General features: G+C 39.4%; 1 protein-coding gene across 2 annotated transcripts in view; it reads right to left on the bottom strand.

Annotated features, from left to right (window-relative positions):
- Nucleotides 1–27,544, bottom strand: part of METAP1 (methionyl aminopeptidase 1) — a 64,650-nt gene that overhangs the window by 7,202 nt on the left and 29,904 nt on the right. For both annotated transcript variants that reach the window (XM_060147596.1, XM_060147595.1), the window contains exons 3-10: nt 23,191–23,306; nt 21,555–21,615; nt 17,350–17,441; nt 16,539–16,622; nt 13,691–13,829; nt 11,791–11,922; nt 7,865–8,008; nt 2,875–2,940 (exon numbers count right to left, since the gene is read on the bottom strand). In XM_060147596.1, the coding sequence (XP_060003579.1) occupies nt 2,875–2,940; nt 7,865–8,008; nt 11,791–11,922; nt 13,691–13,829; nt 16,539–16,622; nt 17,350–17,441; nt 21,555–21,615; nt 23,191–23,306 (834 nt within the window). The remainder of the gene's footprint in view (nt 1–2,874; nt 2,941–7,864; nt 8,009–11,790; nt 11,923–13,690; nt 13,830–16,538; nt 16,623–17,349; nt 17,442–21,554; nt 21,616–23,190; nt 23,307–27,544) is intronic.

The following is a 27,544-nucleotide window of genomic DNA, read 5'->3' as shown; positions in this document are numbered from 1 at the left end:
ATCCCTGGTCGAGGAACTGAGATCCTGCAAGCTGTGCAGTGCGGCCAAAAAAAAAAAAAATTATGATGAGGGAGAATGGGTTAGAGAGAGGGTTAGAAAGGAAACGAAGGGACAATGAAAAGAGCTGGGAGACAACACAGGAAAAAGAGAATGGGGGGAGGAGTAGGGCGGGGGAGGAGAGGCAACAGTGGAATGACAAAGTTCTGCAATTCCAGATACTACTATAAAAATGTGTTTACAGAGACTTTCTTATCTCCAAATTAGATGTAAAAAAAAAAATCAATATTCTTCATTCTGAGTAATCTTTTTTGCCTTGGGGGTGGGGGGCCCACACTTCGCAGCTTGTAGGACCTTAGTTCCCTGACCAGGGATGGAACCCAGGCCCACGGCAGTGAAAGCGCCGAGTCCTAACCACTGGACCGCCAGAGAATTCCCATTTTGAGTAATCTTTACCAAAGATTAGGTCTTACTGCCTCAGACACATCCCAGAGTACAAAGTCTGCAGTGAAGTAACCTACTTTTGCAATATTAAACCCCAGTCTAAAAAGAAAATATGAGGTAGCTTAAACAAAGTTAACTCATGCTTTGTCAACCATCTAAAGATGAGTAAACAGATATTTCTCAATGTAACGAATGATCTTTTCACAAACGGATTTAAGACATAATACACCGGGGGTTTTTTATAATTTTTTTTTTTAATTTATTTATTTTGGGGCTGCGTTGGGTCTTCGTCGCTGTGCGCGGGCTTTCTCTAGTTGCGGCGAGCGGGGGCTACTCTTCGTTGTGGTGCGCAGGCTTCTCATTGCGGTGGCTTCTTTTGTTGCGGAGCATGGGCCCTAGAGCACACGGGCTTCAGTAGATGCGGCGCGCGGCCTCAGTAGTTGTGGTGCGTGGGCTTAGTTGCTCCACAGCATGTGGGATCTTCCCAGAGCAGTGCTCAAACCCGTGTCCCCTGCATTGGCAGGCGGATTCTCAACCACTGCACCACCAGGGAAGCCCGACATAAATACATCTTTAATTTTATTGTCATCTGCTAAAACAGATCCTTGACTAATGTCAAGTTAAATATATTAGACTACTATTCTAAGGAAATTCAAATTCTTCTTTGGATTAGAGACCTTCCACTAAGAAGCTGGGATTTAACCTAGCTGAGTTACACTGAGGTATATTTGTTATAATCTGACGATTGTCTGAACCAGCTCAACACTGTGTTATTTGCTTACTCCCGGAAATACCACTTCATGTCTCACCAGCTAAGTGCCAGTTAATGGAAATAGGTATGTAACCAAAATGACACTTTCCTCTCACTGTCTTGCCTTTCTCTGCTAATATACTCAATGCTCTTGCAATGGGTTACATATGATCATTATTCTTATTCCAGGGAATGACAAAACAATACCTTACATTTGTACAGCCCTTTAAAGGTACTTTGTGTTAATACAAATCATCTCACTTAATTCTTACAACAGCCCTGGGGATTCAGCAGGATAAAGATTGTAACTTCCATTTTACAGAAAAGGGAACAAAGGACCAGGTTAAGAAGGTAGCCTCTAAAACAACCTCCAATGCTCCTCTCCCCTTGAGTGTGGGCTGGATTTAGTGACTCAGTTCTAAGGAAGAAAATCTGGTAGAAGTGATGGGATATCACTCCGAAGATTAGGTTATAAAAAAGACTGGAAGGATCCCAAGGGGACGCATCCTTTAACACAGGGACCAGGACACAAGAGCCCTACTACTGTTGCCCCACTCTGCATCCCCCAATCCCAGCGAAGAACTGGCAGAAAGCAAAGGTGAAGGCCTCATGAAGGAGGCCCCGGTTATTATGGACAGCCTCAGTGGGGGGCTCCAATCATGACACCAACCATCACTGCCATGTGCCTGTCACAGTGACCAACAGCGAGGACACAGAACTGCCAGTGCTGAGCGTGTCTATGCTGTGCTTTTTCCACAGCAGTTGTATGACACCACCTGACGATATGAGTGCAGGCCCTCAAGCGGCAGAATGGCTCATGAGTTTAGAGTCCCACAGATTCTGCCACATAACTAGCTAAGTGACTTTGGGCAAGTTACTTAACCTCTTCAAAAATCAGTCCGCTCCCCTGTATAATGGGGATAGCACCTACCTCATAAGTTGTGGAGAATTAAATCATATAACTCTGCCGTAAAACGAATAGCTCGGACTTCCCTGGTGGCGCAGTGGTTAAGAATCCGCCTGCCAATGCAGGGGACACGGGTTCGAGCCCTGGTCCAGGAAGATCCCACGTGCCGCGGAGCAACTAAGACCGTGTGCCACAACTACTGAGCCTGCACTCTAGAGCCTGTGAGCCACAACTACTGAGGCTGCGTGCCACAACTACTGAAGCCCGCGCGCCTAGGGCCCGTGCTCTGCAACAAGAGAAGCCACCACAACGAGAAGCCCACTCACCGCAACGAAGACCCAATGCAGCCAAAAAATAAATAAATAAAAATTAATTAATTAATTTAAAAGACAAAAAAAAAACCCAAATAGCTCTAGCTTCTTTTTTCCTCCTCCTCCTCACCCCCACCAAGACAAGCAAGAACTTCTGCACAGGCTTGATGGAGGCGCCTAGTTATTACCATGCTCCCTTTGACAGGACCTTTATGAAAAGGGACCAGGATTCAAGCACTTCAGCATCTACGGACAGTAGGCAAATTACCGTGCAGAAGGTATTGCTTTCTTGCCAACCCTTACAATTTTCAGTTCTCTAACATGATACCGAATCAAGTTAGAGATAGGACAGGGAGTGGAAATGAAGCAAAAAGAAAGTAGAGCAGACTACTCATCTGATCATGAGTAACCGAAAGTAAATAAAAATTCAATTAAAGAATGTTACAGCATCCCTTTTTTCTCACCTTCACAAATCATTGGCTCAATTGTAAATACGTGGCCGGCCTTCATCACTCCAACTGCTTTATTTTCTGAAATTAAAGAAAAAAATCTCAGAACACAGCAAAAAAACCTACAGCATATTGTTAAGCAGCTCCCTGGGAAAAGTACGCAACTTATATTCCCATGAGTGATTCTTAAATTAATGACTTTCTCCTCTCCTGATTCCCCTTTCTTAAAGCAGATCATTCAACAAACAGGGATTTTACTGAAAACCACCTACTCTGGGGCAGATACTGTCCTAGGCATATTTCATTTTGTTTACGTCTTCTCTAGGAAAATACAGAGATGCCCTAGGCTGGATCTCAGATGTGGTTAACGCTTCTATAAAAGGAAAAGTGCCTCCCATTTATGTTATAGCAGGGTTAGAATTGCAACCATGCAACCCAGCAAAGCGCCACACTCATGGAGGTACGATGCTTTAAAGAAGAAGACATTTCGAATTCCACCAGAAGCCTCCTACCTCTTGGGTGCGTGTAGGGGTGTGGATGCGGGTGGAGATGGGGGCACAGCCCAGAGAAACAACTGCACCATTTTTTTAAAGTTTTGTAAATTGTCTTATCTTCGGAGGGGGACAAAGCCCCGCACACTAACCTACTTTTCTTTAATGCTGACACGATTATTCCTTTCTATTGGAAACAAAAATTCCATTTCTCCCTCCAAAGACTTTTTGTCCAAGTTAACCAATTACAAAAGTATTTTTCAGGATCATTGTGAGAAACTCAACTATCAGTGCCCAGGCGTGCCATCTTCCCAAGAAGGCCAAAAATTTTAAACGGGATAGGCCTTTTTAGACAATCTCAGACGAAAATGGAGAACCAGTTTAAAGTTCAAACTGTCAATAAAAACCAAAAACTGGTAAGAGCATCGGTAAACAGGTGACTGCACTTGCGCTGCCGGACCACCAGGTGGCGAAAGCACCGGCTTTCAGGGGTTTTCTGCGTAAGGCTGCGGTTCTTCCGGAGGGCAACCCATGTGTCGACAGAGGCCGACCCTGCTCAAGCTGCTCTGTCTAGGTACGGTCTAACCTCACCCGCACGTTTACACTCCTGCACGCCCTTCCTTGTGAATAGCTATCACGCTGCTTTCCGCTATCTTAGGTATTGCCAAAATACACTTATTCTACAGATTCCAAGTCAGGAGTTTCTAAATTATTATAAAACTCTGAGGGGCAAAAATAATCTTTACTTTTTATTTCTAATTTCATGAACTTTCTCTCCAAATGACATGCAATTTACTACATATATAGACTTGGTCATATTCCCTTGGGGATATCAAACAGAAAATGTCAAAGAGAGTCAGTGTGGTGTCATGGAAAGAAAAAAGGATAAAGGAATTGATAGCTGTGCTGTCCAGTAAGGCAGCAACTGGGTGCATGAAGATCGGCACTTAAAAAACGGCAAGTCAGAAAGTGCACGTAAAAATATGCCGATTTCAAAGACAAAAAAACAGCATGTAATATATCGCAATTTTTTTACACTGATTAAATGCTGAAATGCTAATATTTTTAATGTAATGGATTAAATAAAATATAAAATTAACTCCATCTGTCTCTCTTTACTTTTTCAATATGACCACTAGAAATCTTAATATTACATATGTGCCTCACATACACTGGACAGCGCAATACAGAGAATCCAAGTTCCACTCCTGTTTCTGCCATTGATTCATTGTTGTAGAAGTTACAACTCGCAGCTAACCTTGACTCATGGTTTCAGCTTCTCAACAAGGCTCAAACATACATCGCCTAGCGACTACACTATAGCAGATACTACTGCTGAGTGCTTTTACAAAAGTGTGCACCCGCTCTACCGTCTGCCTCCCAGAATTACCGTGATATATATTCTAAAGATAGGGTAGCATCACGTTTACTTTCGAACCATAATGACAAAGAAGCACACTACACTCTCATCTAACGAGGACTTCTCTTACACGGAAGGAGGTGGAGGGAAGTCACACAACCATTTCCTGGTTCCGTGCTCGGGTGCTTAGGAATATGAAGTCACAAGCCAAAGCAGGGATCGTTTACATTTCAAAAGGCCTCTGCAGTAGAGACTCTCAGCAGCTTCCTTTAACACGTCCCTAAAGGGACCACACATATTTTGTTTTATCTAAACCCGATTAACACTTGACTTTTCAAAAACATATCAGTTGGATGAAATGAAGTATACCTGGGTCCTTGTTTCTTTTTGCAGAATTTTTATTTCTAATTAAAGAGTTTAACATGAAACTCAAGCGCCATCTCTTGTGTATGGGTGGTATGGTATTTTGCTGACACCATCATCACTGACCTGTATCTCCGTCTCCCATAAATTCTATTTCCTTCAAAAAAAATCTCTCTTTATGACATATGCACACTACTGTGTATTGATATAAAATCGATTAATTCCTGAGAGCCTACTGAATAGCACAGGGAACTCTACTCAATACTCTGTAATGGCCTATATGGGAAAAGAATCTAAAAAAGAGTGGATATATGTATATGTATAACTGATTCACTTTGCTGTACAGCAGAAACACAACAATGTAAATCAACTCAACTCCTATAAAAATTAATAGACATAAACAGATAGACAAAAAGTCTCTATCTAGTCCATACCTAAACCTAAGTTTGTTACCTCTGCAAGTAAGGGTGCTTTTTTCATTCCCTCCCTTGCACACTCTTGTTCCACACACAAAACACACACACGTACACGTGTGGCACACGCCAGTGTCATCAGAATAGCTACTTCCATTCTGTTAAAGGCAATGCACATCAGGTGATCACAGGGCTTACCAGGTAGGAATGAAGTTGGCTACCTGTTTTCTATTGCTAGCTTTTATTTCAAGCACAATTCCAGCTGAAATAAAAAGGACTATGTGGTCTGCTAATAAATGCTTATTGATTTATGTCAAATGCTGTGCCTTAAGTGCCTTCTCTAGCTCCTCCTGTTGAGACGTTTCTCACTCATTTCCCTTTCTCCTCACAACTACTGACGTCTTAGATTTTACCTCACATCTGGATTACGACAACTGCATCAGGCTGACAAGCCTGGCTAACTCACACCGGCAATCCATTCTAGACACCACTGCTAACTTTTCTTCCCCAAATGGCAATTTCACCTTGCCATTCTTCTGCCAAAAAATGTTCTACAAATCCCTAAAAGGAAGTCAACTATCCTCGATCTGGCACTGCCCATTTCTGGTCCTTAACACATAATTCTCAGCCCAAGCTTATCCTGTCTCTGTTCAGTCTCAACTTGAAGCACCTATTCATGCTTCCCCACCGCCTGGAATGCACTTCCTCATCTCTCCAGCAAACCAAAATCTCAATCTTTATTTCTCCCACAAGACCCAGTGCCAAACTGCTTCAGTCCTTCCTAGGCAGCACGGGAAAGACTGACTCTAGAAAGCCAGACAGAACCTAGGTACCAATCCTACACCTGACGTTTATTTACTAGTTTGTGTGGACTTGAATAAATACACCACTTCCCTAAACGCAGAATCTGCTTTTTAAAAATAGGGCTGAGGGCTTCCGTGGTGGCGCAGTGGTTGAGAGTTCGCCTGCCGATGCAGGGGATGCGGGTTCGTGACCCGGTCCGGGAAGATCCCACATGCCGTGGAGCGGCTGGGCCCGTGAGCCATGGCCGCTGAGCCTGCGCGTCCGGAGCCTGTGCTCCGCAACGGGAGAGGCCACAACAGTGAGAGGCCCACGCACCGCAAAATAAAAAAAATTTTTTTTAAAAATTAAAAAAAATAGGGCTAAGAAATTATTCATAGAGTTGTGATGATCAGATGAGTAATGTATAGCATCACCATCATCATTATCATCACTCTAAAAGTTAACATGCATTATCTCACTTAATCCTAGTAACAGTTCTAGGGTAGGTACCATTCCCTGCTATTGTGCATTATGAGGAAAAACGTAAGCACAAGGAGGTACATGAAAGTATCTACATAGCAATGGCTCCTACATATTTGTTAAATTCCTTCTTAGGTCACTTATTGTGGACGGCTTTCCTTTCTAGCACTGAATAACAGACTTACCCCTGCATGTCTTAACTCTCCAAGAGAAAGGTTTCTGTAAGACATTAATCGCCCAAAACTTCCTTTGTTAATCTATCAGACAGCACTCAATTTGAGAAAAGGTACTTTTTTTTTTTTTTTTGCAGTACGCAGGCCTCTCACTGTTGTGGCCTCTCCCGCCGCGGAGCACAGGCTCTGGACGCGCAGGCTCAGCGGCCATGGCTCACGGGCCCAGCCGCTTCACGGCATGTGGGATCTTCCCGAACCGGGGCACGAACCCACGTCCCCTGCATTGGCAGGTGGACTCTCAACCACTGCGACACCACAGAAGCCCGAGAAAAGGTACTTTGTCGATTCCCCTCTATACCAACAAAGAATACAGTAGCTGACATGTACTGAGAACTCAAATCAAACCCAGCTGAACCAATTTCATTTAAGGAATCAGAATACATGTGGCAGAGAGTACTGGCTGTTCACCAAAATTACTAGTCTCCTTTTCTTCCCGAGTACTCAGCTGGATTACATTTCCCCACCTCCCTTGCAGTTAGTGTAGCCACGTGACTGAATTCCTGCCAATGAAAAGTAAATGTAAGTGATTTATGCCAAGTCCAGGCTGGCCCATTAAAACCTCCCAAGCATACCCCCCCATGCTTCTCCCCTCGTCCCCAATATCTCTACGACTAGGAGGGGAACCCCCAAAGTGATCTTGAAAGCTATAGGTTGAAAGTGACAAGAGCCTGGGTCAGAGAATAACTGTCCCACCCCACACCCCCAGAGTGACCACACACATATGCTGTGGACTGTTATGTGCCTTGTGTTTACATTCTGGGGGGTCTGTTTATAACAGCTAATAGATTACTTTAATAAATACAAAATAGTAGGTCCTGTTAAATGTCTGAATATTTGTTGACTAAATAGTTAGCAAATACCAAATCTTTGGACAGTACTTACTGGCATAGTGGGGTACATTGGGGGCCGTATGAAAAAGCTTGTGGATTCCATGCCCACAATAGCTTCGAACAACTGAAAATCCATTTGCTTGGGCATGCTTCTGAATAATGTTTCCCAATTCTCTGTATCGAACACCAGGTTTCACTGAAAGGAAAAGAGAAGACTCATGACAAAGAGACAGAAAAACTAATAATTACTGAGCAATCACTGTCTATGCCAGGAACCTTTCTGAAGGCTTTACACACCTACATTCCGAGACTTTCAAGATGAGGAAACCGAAGCACAAAGAGGCTATACTGGGCTTCCCTGGTGGCGCAGTGGTTGAGAGTCCGCCTGCCGATGCAGGGGACGCGGGTTCGTGCCCCGGTCCGGGAGGATCCCGCGTGCCGCGGAGCGGCTGGGCCCGTGAGCCACGGCCGCTGGGCCTGCGCGTCCGGAGCCTGTGCTCCGCGGCGGGAGAGGCCACAACAGTGAGAGGCCTGCGTACCGCAAAAAAAAAAAGAAAAAAAGAAAAGAAAAAAAAAAAAGAGGCTATACTGCCAGGAAACGGCAAAGCTGAGATCCAAGCCAGCAGCACCTGGGTTTCCTCCTTTGCTGCAGAAGAAGAGGGCGTGTGCAGCAGTAAAGGGTTGGGAGAGGCACCGCTTGCTCTCTGAATAAACAAGAGAATGGAACACACACTTCTCTTCCTCGCCTTCCCTAAGGTCAGTGTGCTTTCCATTAAAGCGAGCAGAAGAGATAAGAGAGGAAAGAGCATCAGGAGAAAAAGGAATGTCCAAAAAGGAACTTGACTTGTCCTCAGTTTTAGTCTGGTCAATTTCTCAAAGAATTACTTCCCCTGGGCTTCTTTATACCCATAAAAGTGGTTCTCAAATTATGCATAGTTGCCTCTGCAGAACGTCTTAGGAGTAGGATGTAGAAAGGTACTTCTCACTGTATACTTCCAGCCCCGTTTAATTTTTATGACTTTTACCACTGTTTAAATAAAAACCCAAAGAAGCGGTTCTTATTGCTGCTACAGCTCTCCTAGCATGGAGACTCCTAGGGAACCCGGCCACGGTTCTGGGGGTCCTCCCACGCCCTACAGTCCCCTACTGTGCCTCTCTCATCTCCAACCTGAGGCGCAGGCACAACACATCCTCTCCCATCAATCAAATTTCCAGGTGAACGGCTCAAGGCATCATTTTCATAACATTTACTTGCTCTTAACCACATGTTCCCGCTTGACTTTTTTTTTGGGGGGGGGGTGGGAGGTTAATGATTTTTGAGGAACATGCTGACTTGCATAATGATTTTCTTGCATTTCCATCCAAGCCGTCCTATCAGCCCCAGTCAGCAGGGAGGAAAGGAAAATTTTAACCATGGTGCACAACACACAAGAAACTGTTCAACAACAATGAGGGAGGGTGAGAGAGGAGACTTCTCCCCTAATTCTCAAGCCAGAGGGAATTCTGGTCCCAGGGAAGTACACTTCATAATATCTGGAGACGTTTCTGGTTGTCACAACGAGGAGTGGTGGTGCAAACGGCCTCTGGTGGGTAGAGACCAGGAATGCTGCGTAGCATCCCACAGTACGCAGGACAGGCTCCCACAGCAAAGGATTATCAGACTCAAAGTGCCATGAGCATGCAGACTGAGAAGCCCTATTCTAGAAGGCTAATTTCATAGCTGGTCAAGCTCTCTAGTGCTCTGCACCAGGGTGGGCAGCCAAATTATTGGAAAACAAGAGGCAGGAATGATACATACAAAAGTGTTAATAGCACTTTCCAGAGATGAAGCAACTTCTATTCTTTCCTGTCTACTGTTAATGAAGACTTTGGTTTCTTGTAGGTTCTTAGCAACTTTTATTCCTGTGTCACCGTAAAACAACATTCCAGCTGTCTGGTTATTTCAATCAACTCACAGAGAAGCAAAAGGGACATAGACATTGAACACAGAAACCCTAAAAATGATTTAAAACTAAAGCTTCCAAAATGAGAAACTAAATATTAAAGTCCTCATCTCACAATACCACAGAGAATATCAAAGTTTTTAAGTATAATCAACAGTGAAAAATAAGGAAAAGAATATCTCACATATTGATATATAAAAATAATCACATGCTTTCATTTTTCATTCCTCTGACTTCATTAAATTAGTAAAAATTGCATCATATCCTATATTTTTGCCTAAGAACCCTGTCCTGTCCAATACATTGTTGATGATATATCAGATTTATTTAACAGGGGGTAGGGGGTGGATAATACACTGAACAATAAGGTTGAAATGCTGTGGATTTTAACTGAAAAGTTATTTGCCCTCAAACTGTCCTTTGTAATAGTCTGTTAACATTTGCAACAAGACTCTCCTTCTCTTTCCTCACAAGATATGGCATAAATTTTAAAAAACCTGGATGAACTGTTGTATGTGAGAAAAATCCCACAGAAATACACCTCTACCCGAAGATATTATTCACTGCAATAGCAAGATATATGGAAAACACCAAAATCCAGTAGGGAAACAGTTGTAGAAATTTTTATACTGTGGAATATAATATATAGCCATTAAAAGAATGGAGATCTATGCATACAGGTACATACGTATTCTAATATGGAAAGACCTCTAAGATATTACTGGTTGAAAAGTACCAAATTATAGAATACCGCAAATCTTATGATTCCGTTTAACCTAACTAAACACATACATACAGTTATGTGTGTTTCTATGTGTGTACTAACATACTGCAGAGAAAAAAACCTAAATGTTAAAAGTGGACACCTCTGGGGACTTCCCTGGTGGTGCAGAGGTTAAGAATCCACCTGCCAATGCAAGGGACACGTGTTCAAGGCCTGGTCCGGGAAGATCCCACATGACGCAGAGCAACTAAGCCCGTGCGCCACAACTACTGAGCCTGCGCTCTACAGCCCGCAAGCCACAAGTACTGAGCCCATGTGCCTAGAGCCCGTGCTCCGCAACAAGAGAAGCCACCACAATGAGAAGCTCGCACACTGCAACGAAGAGTAGGCCCCGCTCGCCGCAGCTAGAGAAAGCCTGTGCGCAGCAACAAAGACCCAACGCAGCCAAAACTAAGTAAATTTATTTAAAAAAAAAAAAAAGTGGACACCTCTGGAGAAGAGAGATTAAAAAACAAAAAAGGAGAGGCAAGCGTAAAGGAAGATCACTCATTTTTCTCTTATAATCTAACACACTCTTTCCCAAAATAATTAAAAAGTAGAAGAAAAGTTGCACTCAAGAACTATCCACAAGTCAGAAAGAGAAGAACAAATACTGTATGTTAACACATATATATGGAATCTAAAAAAAATGGTTCTGATGAACCTAGGAGCAGGACAGGAATAAAGACGCAGACATAGAGAATGGACTTGAGGAAACAGGGAGGGGGAAAGCGAACCTGGGATGAAGTAAGAGAGTGGCATGGACATATATACACTACCAAATGTAAAATAACTAGCTAGTGGGAAGCAGCCGCATAGCACAGGGAGATCAGCTCGGTGTTTTGTGACCACCTAGAGGGGTGGGATAGGGAGGGTGGGAGGGAGGGAGACACAAGAGGGAGGAGATAGGGGGATATGTATATGTATAGCTGATTCACCTTGTTTTACAGCAGAAACTAACACAACATTGTAAAGAAATTATATTCCAATAAAGACGTTAAAAAAAAAAAGTATCCACGCATTCCTCCTCATTTATCAGCCAGAGAAAAGGAAGATAAATCATAGAAGAGTCAAAGGAATAAGCAATAGTCCGGTCCATCCTCATCAAGGGATTCCCAAATCATCCTTAAACCTACTACTGCCAAACCCAAAGCTAACTCAGGGAGGGTAGAGGCACAGCTGGGAGGGATAAGGCATGCACAGTATAGTGACAGGTCACTCAAGGCCCACACCACACAGTAGCTCCAGCGGGTGCCCAGCACTGAGCCTGACCTGCATCAATGGCTTGCATCAGGCACTCATACGTGGTCTGAACCAGTTTCCGAGCTCCCTCATCCACGTCTCCAACAAAAAACGTCTCATTCAGGTCCCCATGATAACCATTGCGATAAAGAGTGATGTCCACTGCAAAAGAATGTGCAAACATAAAGACCACACTTGTTTTTTATCTCAAAATTGAAGTTAACTTTCTCCAACATGACAGAATCAAGCAGCTTAATGAGAGAGATAACTTCTGCATTCACAAGTGACACCAATGAATACATACTTAATGCCCAAGAGACACTTCTTGTCTGTAATGCAACTGAACTCACTGTGGAAAACAGGTCCGTGGTCTCTCAGCACAAGCCAGACAGTGGGCTTTAATACTCTTACAGCAGTGGTTAGATCGTTTACGGCAGAAGAAAAACGTAACCCCGGATATATTCATGCAAGATCAATGACCCAAGTTAAGAACATTAAATGAAGGACTTTGCCACGTTTTGACATTAAACAGGAAATACTGCTTTCATTAGTTATCTTTAATGACTTTTTCCTCGTCCTAGTGAATCAATAAATAGAAACATTTACACTATTCTACACTTATTTTTCAAAGACTCATTTGCCTTTCACTGATTTGTGACTATTCCCATGTTTAAAAATACAGATTACCACTACATCACTAAACTACACTAAATGTATCCTACGGAGCACATTAAATGAGTATTCTTAAACCATAAATTTTCAGTCCACTTAAAATATCACAATATAGGTGTGTTGGCTCTAGCACAACACTCACGTTCCTGAAAAACCTCACACATTATGTGTGTAATAAAAATAATAAGGCTTATATATGAAAAACAGCATTGGGCAGACCCCTCAAAACTTATGGAACTTTATAAACAGATACTCTAACTGAAGCAAAAACAATTCATATAAAAACAGTGTCAGGGCTTCCCTGGTGGTGCAGTGGTTGAGAGTCGTCCTGCCGATGCAGGGGGACACGGGTTCGTGCCCCGGTCCGGGAGGATCCCACATGCCGCGGAGCAGCTGGGCCCGTGAGCCATGGCCGCTGGGCCTGCGCGTCCGGAGCCTGTGCTCCGCAACGGGAGAGGCCACAACAGTGAGAGCCCCACGTACCGCCAAAAAACAAACAAACAAAAAAAAAAAAAACAGTGTTGGTCAAGTCCCCACTACCATTCACAGCCAGCATCACAGTTGGTCCATTCTCTGTAGCCTTTAACACCTGGGCTCAGGCTTCCTTGTTTGATATATAGATCCTTGAAGATATCTGATTACTAAAGAGACCAAGTTCATCAATATTAAAAATACCATCGAGGGGAGCCTAATTCATCAACATTTTTTCAATCACAGAGGAAAATGTTTTTTGCAGCTTCTTTCTCTGCACTTGGAGTTTCCCAAAATAGCTTAACACAGTGGTCCCTAAAGCCACTTTCTGAACTTCTTACATCAAGGACAATACTTCTGCAGAATTTTTAGCTTTTTTTCTTAAGAGCTTCATATATTACTAATGATTTCTCTTTATCTGTAAGAAAGCCTGCCCTGATTTCTTCAAAACCAATAGTGGACTAAAAGGAATAAGCAAAAAAAAATCCCACTTGAATCAACATTACTTCCACACTTCACTGACATCTTTCCCCTATTTACCAATCACATAATCACCATCTGCATTAAAGAACCTGTATCAAGCACATCATACTAGAAGCACCTTGAAAGCAGTTAAACATCTTAAAACCATAAAATAGGTTTCCAGAGATTTTCAATTTATTTTAAGTTTTAAATATGAAAAAAGTAAAAGACAGGAAGCAAGTGAAGAAAATGCAAGTCACTATTAGACTCCCAAAGCCTTGCTGTTTCTTCGCTAACAGTGACAAAAGTCATACTTATTTCTTACCATTAACAATATCACCTTCTTGCAAGGGCCGTCTGTCTGGAATTCCATGGCAGATCACTTCATTCACTGAAGTACAACAAGACTTTGGGAAATTATAATAATTCAGGGGAGAAGGATAGCAATTTCTTGCAATGCATGCCTATAATAAATTAAAAATACGGAGAGAATAATCTGGAATGTGCCAAAGAAAAAGTTAATCTGTATACAATTAATCATTTTAAAATTTGAAAAATGTGGAAAATTTTGTTGTACAAATGCTCCTAATGAAGAACTTATTTAAGATTTTATTTTAGAAATACTAGTAGCTATTACCTTAAACAGTAGATAAATAGTAGGGTTTATAAGTCAGACCACAGGCAAACCAGTTTACTTGATAATCGCAAAGGAAAAGAAAATTCACATATTTCAAATATTTACATATACAGATGTCACTATATGAAGATTTTATTTTAGAATTACCTACTCCTTATTAAAAACATATTATTTAAATTTTAAATTAATGTGCACACTTAATGTAATTATAATTTCTTATATAGAAACAAGCCTCTATCCCTAATAATAAAAGTAATAAAAATAAAAGTAAATACTAGTAATAATTAAGAGATGGTAAAGTATTCCCTGAGACATTTTAACCACTATGTTCATGTGAAACAACAAAAGAAACTCTAAGAAAATGATCTGGTTCCCCATAAATAAGTCTTATTTTACTTGGATGTTTTTATACAGTGGTAGTCATAGCATACATAATTTCTCTTTCCACATTGCCACAGTCTTCCTACAAATAATTTTAAAACAGTTGCCTAGAATATACTTTGTGGAATGTACTATAATTTTATTGGCAATTCTAGTATTGAAAATTTATATTAGTTTCCTCAATTACAAAAAAATATGATCAATAACTACATGCCTATCATTTTTCCTTATATTTAACGATATGCTTCTGTATTTCTTACAGCAGTATAAATACTAGTTAAGAGCACACAGAAGCAGATTGCGTTGACTGAAAATGCCAACTCCATTACTTACAAGTTGTGTAACCCTGGGCAACTTAACCTCTCTCTGCCTCAGTTTCCTAATCTGTAAGATGGAGATGACAGTAGCATCTATCTCATTGAGTTGCTGGGGAAATTAAATGAGTTAATAAAAGAAGCACGTAAAAGAGCACCTGGCCTATAGGAAGCATTCAAACTGCTATTAATGCATACCACATACAGCTGACACGAACAACCTGGGGCCACAGGGGGTGGGGGAAGGATGGAGGGGGAGGGGGAGGGGCACTGACCCCCTGCACAGTCCAAATTCCACATATAACTTTACTCCCCCAAAACTTTACTAATACCCTACTGTTGACCTTACCAATAACAGACAGTTTAACACATATTTTGTATGTGTTATATACTGTATGCTTTATATTATATAATTCTTTGTATTATATACTGTACTCTTACAATAAAGTAAGCTAGAGAAAAGAAAATACTACTCTAAAAATCATAAGAAAAGAAAGAATGCCACGTGGTGAGGCCAAAGAATTTTTTTAAATTTTTAATTAAATTTTTTTTAAAAATCGAAAGAAAGAGAAAATACATTTACAGTAGATATATATATTTATTGAAAAAAGATGAAAGATCTTTTTCATCACATGAAAAGATCCATGCAGGGACTTCCCTGGTGGCGCAGTGAATAAGACTCTGCGCTCCCAATGCAGGGGGCCCGGGTTCGATCCCTGGTCAGGGAACTAGATCCCACATGCATGCCACAACTAAGGAGCTCACCTGCCACAACTAAGGAGTTGGTGAGCAGCAACTAAGGAGCCCTGGAGCTGCAACTAAGGAGCCCATTGCAACTAAGACCTGGTGCAACCAAATAAATAAATAAATACTAAAAAAAAAAAGATCCATGCAGTTCAAACCTGTGTTGTTCAAGGGTCAACTGTACTTTATAACATGGAACAATACCCAAAAAGCAGGATTTATAAAATTCCAAATAAAAAAATGTTCTAAACATTTTTATAGCTCAAGACACATTGTCAAATTTCCTTCCAAAAGGATAGTTCCAATTTACAATACCACCACCATGCAAAGGAGTACCAATTTCACCATCTTCCCGTAGGCAATGGACATAAACATCTTTAAAATATTTACTAATTTAGTAGGTCTTTATGACTTGCATTTGTTTGATTACCAGAGCAGGTTTAATTAGTTTTCCATGTGATTTATTAACTAATTATTGCTCTTCTACTATGAACAACCTAATCATATCATATATGTACTCATCTACTGTAGGGTATTTTTTTTTGTTTTTTTTTTATGATCATGAATATTTATTTACTAAAGGGTTTTAAGGTCTCTCTTTGGTAGATGAGCAATCTTTATTTTAAAAGTATACCTATACCATATTTACTACAAACATGTATCTGGTCTGTTTGTGGCCTTGTTATTACAGATATAAAAAGGAAGATGTTTTCCTACTAATCTAGTTTCAGAAGTTATATTCTTTTTTATTTCAAAATATTTGATGCATGTGGTAGCGTGATTTACTTAAAGTGCTAATAAAGCTAATCATCTTATAAAAGCTAAACTAAAATGTTATGAAATGTGAGGTTTCAGAAACAAGATATTTCAAGCTTACCTCAGACCCCAATACCACAGATACTTAAAGATGGGAATAATGACTGTTGAATACTTTCTATATTTGAAACAAAGTGAAAACTTTGCTTTCAAATTAGCCAAGTGTAGATATTCAGAACTTAGGTTTACTTAATTTTTACTTAATTTTTTACTTTAATGTTTTAGACTAAACATCTAACAGTATGAAAAAATTTTTCAAAGCATAAAATTAAAATTCTTACTAAGTGTACAGCATGATCTATTTCTTCAGTAGTTACACCTGGTTTAATCATATCAGCAGCAATGTCCAGTACTTCTCTGGCAAGCTGTAAAAGAGAAACACTTCATACATTCAAGAAGAAATGAAATAGAAATAGAAATCTGTACCCTTTGGACTAACTTAGATTTTGTAGGATATTGATAAGACGAACCTCACTTTGCATATTATAATCCTGAATTTTCAGTTTACAACCATTTGTATGTATTTCTAACACCCATTAATAAAAGCGTATGCATGTGTGTGTAAACATAAATAAAATTGGGCTAACTAGAAAATAGCTTAATAAGTACGTCTGACTGATTTCTATGTGAAAATGTACATCCTAAGTAATCTAAACAATAATGAACTGATGAAGTTAGAAGCTTCTCACAATTCTACAATGGGGAAGGGAAGGGAGGGAAATAAAAGAATAGATGAATGATTTTCCTCAAAGAACCACAGAAAATAACTATTACATGTAGAACGGATGAACAACAAGGTCCTACTGTACAGCACAGGGAACTATATTCAATATCCTGGAATAAACCATAATGGAAAAGAATATAGAAAAGAATGTATGTATAACTGAGTCACTTTGCGGTACAGCAGAAATTAACACAACATTGTAAATCAACTATACTTCAAAAAGTAAATTTAAAAATAAAGTAAATATGGCTAGTCACAGTTTTACTATGTAACATTTGCTACCTTTATAAATGAGCAAATCATTGACTTCATGTGTTATAACTACTTAAACATGTTCTATCCCATGGGGGGGAGAAAAAAACTCTTACCCTACATACGAGTCGCATCCCTTCTATATCTTCAGATGAGAGTAACTTAATTTGAGAAGTACCCTTAAGAGCCTGCTCAGATTCAGACATTCCTGGTAAAGAAAATCAGTAAGTAAAACCAAAATGAACAAAAAGATGTAGTATATATTAGCATAATTATCCCCTAGATGATATAATAATAGTCAGGTCTCACTATTTCACACAATGGTATTTCATAATATGGGAGGGTCCAGGTCAGGTTTTCTGAAAAACTACTTGCAACATGAAATTTGCTAAACTGAAAGAACAATTTTAAAGAACAAATTTCCAAATCTATGAGAAATCATTCAAGATGGAGTACTTATTATTTGCCCGGGAGTGTGTTAATAAGGTCAGTAAATGATTCACATTTGAAGAGCACCATACAATTTATGACTGTTTTCATGATCATCATCTCATGAAGCAAGTAGATTATCAACAACTGATAAATTAATTACACTCATTTCTTTTTTGAAACCGGAACCTAAGTCAGTGTTTTTTAAATGGCAGCTTGTGACCCTTTAGTGGCTATTAGTGGGCTATGACTAATATTTTTTTATAGTAAATAAATGGAATAGAAAATAATAGACTATATCATACAGGGTAAGTAAGTAAGCAAGTAAGTGCTGTTGTAAAATGTTTGACTGTTGATTTATACACACACGCATATACACAGATCATGCTATAAAATACAGTTCTCTGGGTCATAGTCAAAAAAGTTTGAAAAATACTGCCCTAAGAACTTTCACTAATAAAATTAGCTTAATTGAAGTTATTCATATATTTAAAAGCATTAAAGCCAGTATAATAATTATTTCAAAATCTGACAAAAAGAATATAACCATAAACTACTCTTTTTATAAATGCTGATATAACAATACCAAATAAAATATTATCAAACAGAATCCAAAAAACATAGTACAGCATGACTTCAGCGAGATTCATATTGGAAAGGCAAGGATAGTTCAATATTAAACTATTAATATAACTCATCATAGCCATAGATTAACTAATGAAAAATAAATGATCATCTAGAAGGATAATTCTGATACCATAGGCAGCTACCACTTTTACATGATAAATGTAAATCTCAAGCCAAGAACCAACATCATGGAATGCCCACTATCAGCACTAGTATTTGTAGCACTGTTCTGACAATACTAGCAGATGTACTAAACGAGAGAAAGAAACAAGACATATAAAATTAGGAAGAAAAGGAAAAACTCCTTATCAATTTCAGATACGATTATATATCCCTAGAACAAGGGAATACCTGGTAAATGACTAGAAATAAGAATTCGGCAAGTTGGCAGATAAGAAAAATATATAAAAATCAATAACTTTCCCATATACGAACAAGCAAAAAATACAGAAGATATTATATTCACAAGAATAACTTAAAAAGATAAAGTATCCAGGAATAACTTAACATTAAAAGGCCTAATGAAGGAAAGAAAAACATACCCTGTTCTTGGATAGGAAGACTCAATACTGTAAAGGTGTCAATTCTTCCAAAATTACTCTATAAATTTAATACTATCCCAATAAAAAATGGCAACAGGACATTTTTGGGAACCAGACAAGCTGATTCTAAATTTCACATGGAAAAACAAACATGCAAGAACAGCCAGGAAAATTCTGAAAACAAGGAAAGGCGGGGGCAACAAGGCCTATCAAGTATGAAAACATGATATAGCTGTAATAATTAAGAGTTTGGCAATGGCATATGATTAGACAGATGGGTTAATGAAACAGAACAGAATCCAAAAACCTAAAGACGTGAAGATTTAATATAGTGATACAGCTTGCATTTTAAATCAGTAAGAAAGACTAATTTTTAAAAATAACTTGTGATGTCACAACCAGATATTCTGCTGGGAAAAAAATAAAGTTGAATCCCTACTTAACTCCTAAAGATAAATAAGTTTCAGATGGACCAAAAATTTTATCACACACACTCAAGAAGCGTAAAACCATAGAAACAGAAGAAAACATGGGAAAATGTTTTTATAATCTCTGAACCCAAAAGGTCTTTCTAGGTCATAAAGCCATAGGCACCTTATAAGAAAACACTGATGAATTTTACTACAGAAGAATGTTGAAAGTTTGTCATAAATGTAATGTTACAAAGACAAAAATGTAACTGCTTGATTGGGAGAAAACATTTCATAGTACATACATCAAGAGATTATTTTCCTTAATATAGAAAGAGCATTTATAAGTCAGTATGGAAAAAAGTAAGTAATCTAACTGGGGGGAAAAAAGTCTAAGGATATGAATAGACAGTTCAAAAGGAAAAAAAATACAAATGATTTTTAAAAATATAGAGATGCTCAACCTTACTCAAAATGCAAATTAAAAAAACTGCAAAATACCATTTTTCATCTTTCAAATTAGCACAGATCGCAAAACTTGATAAGATTCTAAGCTGGGGAAGATATAGGAAAACAGGACTTCCCAGGTGGCTCAGTGGTTAAAAATCCGCCTGCCAACGCAGGGGACACAGGTTTGAGCCCTGGTCCGGGAAGATCCCACATGCCAGGAAGCAACTAAGCCCGTGTGCCACAACTACTGAAGCCCACGTGCCTAGAGCCTGTGCTCTGCAACAGGAGAAGCCACCGCAATGAGAAGCCCATGCACCGCAATGAAGAGTAGCGCTCCGCTCACGGCAACTAGAGAAAGCCCATGCGCAGCAACGAAGACCCAATGTAGCCAAAAATAAATAAATTTATTTAAAAAGAAAAAAAGATACAGGGAAAGCGACTCTCATATGTTTTTATCTGGCAAAAAAATCTCTGAGATTTATAATACCTCTCAAAATTTTTAAAAATGCATGTATCCTGTGATCTAGCTATTTCACTTTAGGCAATTAACCTATAGAAATACTCTCAACATGTGTACAAATATGTAATTACAAGAACAGTTCCTGCAGTCAAATTGTTAGAAGTAAAAACCTGGAAATAATCTAAATATACATTAGTAGGAGTCTGGTTTAATAAATTGTAACATGTCCACATAATGGAATACTTCAGTCATTAAAAAGAAAGAAATGGTTTTATATCGGATTATATGGAATATTTACAACATAAAATATAACAGAGCAAGGTGAAAAGGTGTATATAGTTTGTTCGTTTTGTGTATAATTGGGTGGGGGCGTGTTAATGTGTGTACACACAACAAATATCTCTGAAAAGTTCTACAAGAAATCATTAATAGTGATTACTTCTGGGGAAAGGTACTCACTTTTCACTGTGCAACATTTTATCCTATTACAATTTACCTTATCTATGTACTGTTTAAAAATACAATTTAAAACTATATTCAAGAATATTAAATACAGTGTAATGAAATTATACATCCTCAACAGTATTCTATCATTCAGACTCTTTTCTTCCAATTTATCTGAAATAGTGGAGTTTAACTAAATTTTCAAATTATATTCATAAGGACTTAATACAGTTCCTTTTTCTTTGAGAAAAAAGCAAAGGTAGCTTAGCTCAGTAGATTAAACCACATTCAACCATTTTTGACAAGCAAACTCAGTAATTTCACATAATCCAACTTTAGCCTATGCTGTAAAGTACCTATCTTCTCTGCATGTCTCACTATCATTAACCATAAAGGGAGAAGACAATAGAACCCATGCCAGGAGTGTTGAAAGTATTAAATGGAGTAATACATGTAAAGAGGTTGACACAGTGCCTGACACACAGTTATGAAAAAATATCAGTTATAGAATCATCAGCATCACCATTACTACTATTATCATCACCATTACTACTATTTCTATTACTGCTACAGTCCAGAGTCTTTAGTTAGGCATGCATTCAAGGCCTCCACCATCTGTTATTTCCTAAATGGATATTATTTAATTAAGGTTGGAGAACATGCTAAAATCAAAACTATTTTTAAAATCTAGAATTTGATATAACAACACTAAATACAATATTATGTTGAATGTAGCCTTTAACAGCCACATAAACAATGTTTTCAGAATTGATTAGATTTCTAATGAGAGGAAAGAATCTTTAATGCTCTCAAATGTTCTAGTGTGCCTTGAAAAAACATATTTACATTTATTGGAAATCCAGCACTGAAACTTTTCTACTAAGAAAGCACTCTTTTCTTCTGTAGTAGTCTGCAAGCCCACAAACTGAACTATGAAGAAACAGCATAGCAGAATTTACCTAAAGGGTGATCAGCATAGTCTGGTCTTTGAATATAACTTGGCACCGGCCTTGTTGGCATCTGAAAAAAAACGAAGAGGTTAGATGGATCCGATTCAAACATGAAAGTAACTTTCATTATTAAAATCTACTAACAGGGCTTCCCTGGTGGCGCAGTGGTTGACAGTCCGCCTGCCGATGCAGGGGACACGGGTTCATGTCCCGGTTCGGGAAGATCCCACGTGCCGCGGAGCGGCTGCGCCCGTGAGCCATGGCCGCTGAGCCTGCGCGTCCGGAGCCTGTGCTCCGCAACGGGAGAGGCCACAACAGTGAGAGGCCCGTATCACAACAGTGAGAGGCCCGCGTACCGAAAAAAAAAAAAAAAAAATCTAACAAAGAAAATAAAAGTGGGGGAATAAACACCAAATTCAAAAGTTCATTCATTTCATTGAAATCAGGGGTCCCCAACACCTGGCCACAGCCACGTACTGCACAGCAGGAGGTGAGCGGTGAAGCTTCACCTGCCGCTCCCCATCACTCACAGAAGCGCCTGAACCACCCCCCAGACCCGGCCCCGTGGAAAAACTGTCTTCCATGAAACCAGTCCCTGGTGCCAAAAAGGCTGGGGACCGCTGACTTAAATGAAAAAAAAAGTTTTAAATGACATCTTAAATATCACAACATATCTGTTTTGTGAAGATCGAGCCTAGTGCTAATGCCACCCCCTTTCCCAGGATATGTAAGGAATGGGGAGAGTGACAGAAGCCATTAAAGATTTAAGATTACATGCAGACAAGGAAGGTGCCCGTGTTGTTCCAAACAAATTGGTGAACCACAATCAGTAACAAAATGATGTCTCAAAGTAAATGTACACCAATATGTTCCTGGACATTATCTCTGGGAGCTACAATTAAACTTTCTTATATTTCTGACATTTTTCTAAATTTTAAAAATTAAAGATGTATCTTTTTTTTTTTTTGCGGTACGCGGGCCTCTCACTGTTGTGGCCTCTCCTGTTGCAGAGCACAGGCTCTGGACGCCCAGGCTCAGCTACCATGGCTCACGGGCCCAGCCGCTCCGCGGCATGTGGGATCTTCCCAGACCGGGGCACGAACCTGCGTCCCCTGCATCAGCAGATGGACTCTCAATCACTGCGCCACCAGGGAAGCCCCGATGTATCTCTTTTATAAAATGAAAACAACAGTAAAAAGAATTTAAGTATTTGAGAATGACAAATAAATTTCAACTTAAGTCAATTCCTAGGTTAAGACTCTGAAGTCAGTCTGCCAAGAACGCTGGAAGGAACAGGAGTGGCAGAAAAGCCATATCAAACTTAAGGTAGAAGAATATCACACTGAAAACATTTTAGAGAAGTAGTAATATACACTACCATTATGTTGGCCTAAAAATACCTATTCTACCTCATTCTTTCTTAAATATTAAAGAATCCTTCATCTAAAATTTTTCTACTTCATCCATGATTGCCAATTATCCCTACTAACTTCTAAATAATGTACCATAAAAGTTAAAAAGCTAGAATGTAAACTTAATCCTGATCACATGATTCATAATTGGAATACAAATTATAAGTACCATTTTTAGGAAACTGAAAATTGGTTTAAAAGAATGTTAAATTTTTATTACCTTATTTACTCACCAGTGGATAATGTGGTCTGAGTTTACCAGTATATCGATAACCTGCCCATGGGTCAGTGTTGATATCACCTTCCACAGTCCAGGGAGACACAGATTCTCGCTTGGCCTTTTCATCTTCTGGGAGATGGACAGATGAATGAGAGAAAGAAACGCCTCAGTGGTCAAGCTACTGAGCAGCAGCATACTTTAACTATCACCATTTGAAAGCCAAGCCAAAGAGCCCAGGCACAAAATCCAGCAAACTTCTACCCTAACCTAAGTCACCAAAGCTACCGCTTTCTTGCCACAGCCCTATGACTCCTCAAAGATCTAAGTGTCTTGGGAGAAAAAGCCCAAACTAAACATATTCTCATTTTTTACACAATGTTGAATAGGAACAGCTCATAGCTGAACTCCTTTTCTCAAGTAAATACTAAATGTATTCTCTCTACAATGTCAATTTATAGGAAGCCTGCTTTTTGAAATACAAAATTTGAGCCTGGGGAAAACTTCCCAACTGAGAGCAGATATTACAAATGGATTCTGTGCTTTTACTAAAAGAACAGATTCTAAATAATCCCAAAGCAAATTTAAAGTAAAAAACAAAAACTTCTCACTTAGCTGATGAATGACTTTCAAGTCAACATTTTAAGTTGCTTAGAAAATTTGATGAGTATCATTTGCCTTTTTTTCAGGAAGGAGGTAACAGAAAGAAGTAGGTAATAGAAGGAAGTAGGAAAAGGCAAAGATAAGGGAGGGAACAATCAATCGGAAGTTACTGAAAATTCATTAGAAAAATTAAGAACCAAACACACACCTTACTACCAGGTTAGTTAATAATATACAATGTTGTATTTACTGAAATACACCTAAAAATCTTCACACAGAACCTACCCTTAATGGTATCTGAGCACATTAACTGCAGTTCTCATCCAAAAACCAAAATAAAACTACTAACCTAAGAGTTTAAATGGCAGGAATTCAAATCCCTCCTACACCAAGTAGCAGCCTATACACCTCCCAATGCACACCAGTGTCTTCCTGATTATTGTAATGCTAGCACAGGTTTTAAAAGGCAAGCTCCAAATAATTTTAGAAGTGTACAAGGAAAAAACTCCCCCCTTTAAGCAATCTATTTAAAATTGATTTTGGACAGATGGAATCATGTCATCTTAAGCTAAAGAGGAATGGTGAAATGGGTGAAGGTGATCAAAAGGTACAAAATTCCAGTCATATGATAAATAAGTCCTGGGGATATAAAGGACAGCATGGTGACTAAAGTTATCAACAACAAGAAAAAGACAATCTAATCTCATTTTCTCATTTTACACATGAGGAAACTGAGGCAATATGGTTCACATGGGCACAGAAATGTGGAAATGCTGCTTCCCAGTCCAGTACTCTCTCCAAAGAGCATGTGGTCAACTTGGGATTAAAAGGCCCTTGAGGGGCAATTGAAAAGAATGCAAAAATACCACCAATCCATTCACATTATTTTGGAAGAAAATACAATTATAATATTACATATAACGTAAAGGAATAGAGGGGACTTCCCTGGCGGTCCAGTAGTTAAGACTCTGAAGTCCCAATCAGGGGGCATGGGTTCAAACCCTGGTCGGGGAACTAATAAGATTCCCTCATGCCACATGGCGTAGCCAAAAGAAAAAAAAGTAAAGGAATAGAAAGAGAGAAAGGAAAGCTCTACTACACTACTAAATTTTAGATATCTTTCTCCCCTATGAAATTCAGGAAAGTTTTCCTATTGACATTAACATTCACACGAAACTGTTTCTCATTCCAGGACAGAAATGGACTCCATTCACTGCCACTAGGGTCAAACATTATAGAAAATAGTTTAAAATGCAGGCCAACTCACACCTGCTTTAGCTGTGATTGCATCAAGCGCTTCTGTCTGAATCATAAACTTCAAGAATAATTTTCACCAGAAACAGGACAGAACAGCAATCAAGATGCAGGCTTTTTGCTTTAACATCATCCAAGGGAGGGTGAAAACGAAGGACGTAAAATCTTTCCTTCCTACTGATCTGGATTCTGAACATTCCACAATCGATTTTCAAGAGAATTGAAAGCAGATCTCCAACAAATAATATAACCCAAAAGCTATCTAAATAAGAATGAAATATGGCAAGCCCTTTTCTAGTCTCTAGGTATAATTTACTTAGGGAAAGTTTCTCTTCCGAAGTGAGTTTTTCTTAATGTAAACTATTTACGGATCAATTGATTCAAGCCCCTAAGTCCCAGACATATACGTAATAGAAACCTAATAAATATGAATTGGACTGGGGGTTGGTAACAAAATTGCATACTAACTGGTCTTTTTCAAATGACTGTGAAAGCACAGGACAGCATAAACGAACATCTGTAAGCTGTCTTTCAAACATCACAATGCAACAGGGCCAGGTAAGCTGCAGGTGGTGTCAAAGAGTACCTGATATGTGCAAGATCAGGTACCAAGTACAGCACACCTTTCTTTCTTTCCTCTTTAAAAGGTTCTGTGCAGGTGGCCTCAGCTGCCACAAAAGAACTGCCCATATCTAAGCTTTGCCTGGAACAGAATCTTCTGATCACAATCCTGACTCAGTTCTCCCAGAGGTGATTATTAAATGGCTACTGAGCACTTACTATGCACTGTACATACACCAAGCACTCTACATAGATTTGTTTATTTAACACTCAAAATAAATGCATGATTTCGGCAGCTTGGAAGTGAGGCTTAGAGTAATCCGTGCTCACAAAACTTGGTGGAACCGGTTTTGAAATATTACCTAATACCTTCCCTCCGCAATCCAAAATTCAAGCACACTAATTTGGAAGGGTAGAAGAGTAGAATAAAAAGTATTATTTAGAGGTTTTTTTTTTGGCCGCGCTGTGCGGCTTGTAGGATCTTATTTCCCCGACCAGGGATTGAACCCAGGCCATGGCAGTGAAAGCGCCAAGTACTAACCACTGGACCGCCAGGGAATCCCACAGAGGTTTTTCTTTTGTGTTTTTTTTTTTAAACGAGTTTTTATATCATATCTTTGGCTATTCAAAAGATACTTGTCGGGACTTCCCTGGTGGTGCAGTGGTTGAGAGTTCGCCTGCCGATGCAGGGGACATGGGTTCATGCTCCGGTCCGGGAAGATCCCACACGCCGCGGAGCGGCTGCGCCCGTGAGCCAAGGCTGCTGAGCCTGCGCGTCCGGAGCCTGTGCTCCGCAACGGGAGAGGCCACAACAGTGAGAGGCCCGCACACCACAAAAATAAAAATAAATAAATAAATAAAAAGATACGTGTCAACCATGTCCACCTTTCACTTTAGGAAAATGGGAAGCAAAGAAACACACTGAGTATATCAGTGGTGAGTGTAAAAATTGTAGAATAATATAGTATTGAGATGTGAAGTGCTACAACTTTTACAGATCAAAGGCAATGGTACTGTGTAAACTCTGGCAGGAGATATGTGTAAGAAATATGCACCCAAGCATCAGCATTACATGCATTTAAGGACTTGACAACCTAACTGGTCTTCTTTACTATGACACATAAAAAGTAAATTCTGCTCTTAAGTCATTTAACTCACACTTGAAATATTCCTAAGGCCTGATTAGCTTCTGCAACCAAGAAAACTCCTGGTCCAAATGATTTCACAGGTGAATTCTACCAAACATTTACAGAAGAAATAAGACCAATTCTACACAACCTCTTCCAGAAAATAGAAGCGGAGGAAATGTTTCCCATTCTATGAGTCCAGGATTACTCTAATGCCAGATCCAGTCAAAGACATTAAAAGCAAATTACAGACCAATATCCCTCATGAACATAAATATAACTGGGCCATCTTTAATTAGAGATCAGTTCACATGAACTGTTTGCTACATTATTTCACTATTATTTCTTGGAATGAGGTGCTATCTTTTAAGATGCCCTGGTTCCTTCCCAGCCCAACATTCTTTTCCCCTAATCCCTTTCTCAATACTCTTCTTAGCCCTGGAGATCACCTTTCCCCACACCATTCCCTCCTCTAGGACTGTCATCCACAATGGTAGTTGGGTTCAATTTATTAGGGCGTGAAAGACACAGGGCTGGCAGCTGAGGGCTGACTCTACCCAACACAGCCCAAAGTGATCAAGAATATTAAGCTCACCCACTGAAGAAATCATCCCCTAAGATCCAAGAGGGCACAATCTGAAACACGGCACCATACTAAACTCTAGAGGTATAAGTAAAACACAAACCGTCTTAGTCCAATGCAGTAACAACTACTTAGGAAACACCAGCTGTTTAATTCTCTTGCAGTGTAAGTCATAATGAAATAGCTCTATCCTTAGAAACCCAATATTGAAGAAACAAGCACACTTCAATGAGTTGGCAAAC

Source organism: Lagenorhynchus albirostris, chromosome 4 (assembly GCF_949774975.1).
Source record: "Lagenorhynchus albirostris chromosome 4, mLagAlb1.1, whole genome shotgun sequence".
NCBI lineage: Eukaryota > Metazoa > Chordata > Mammalia > Artiodactyla > Delphinidae > Lagenorhynchus > Lagenorhynchus albirostris.
This window is presented reverse-complemented; position numbering and strand designations above follow the sequence as displayed.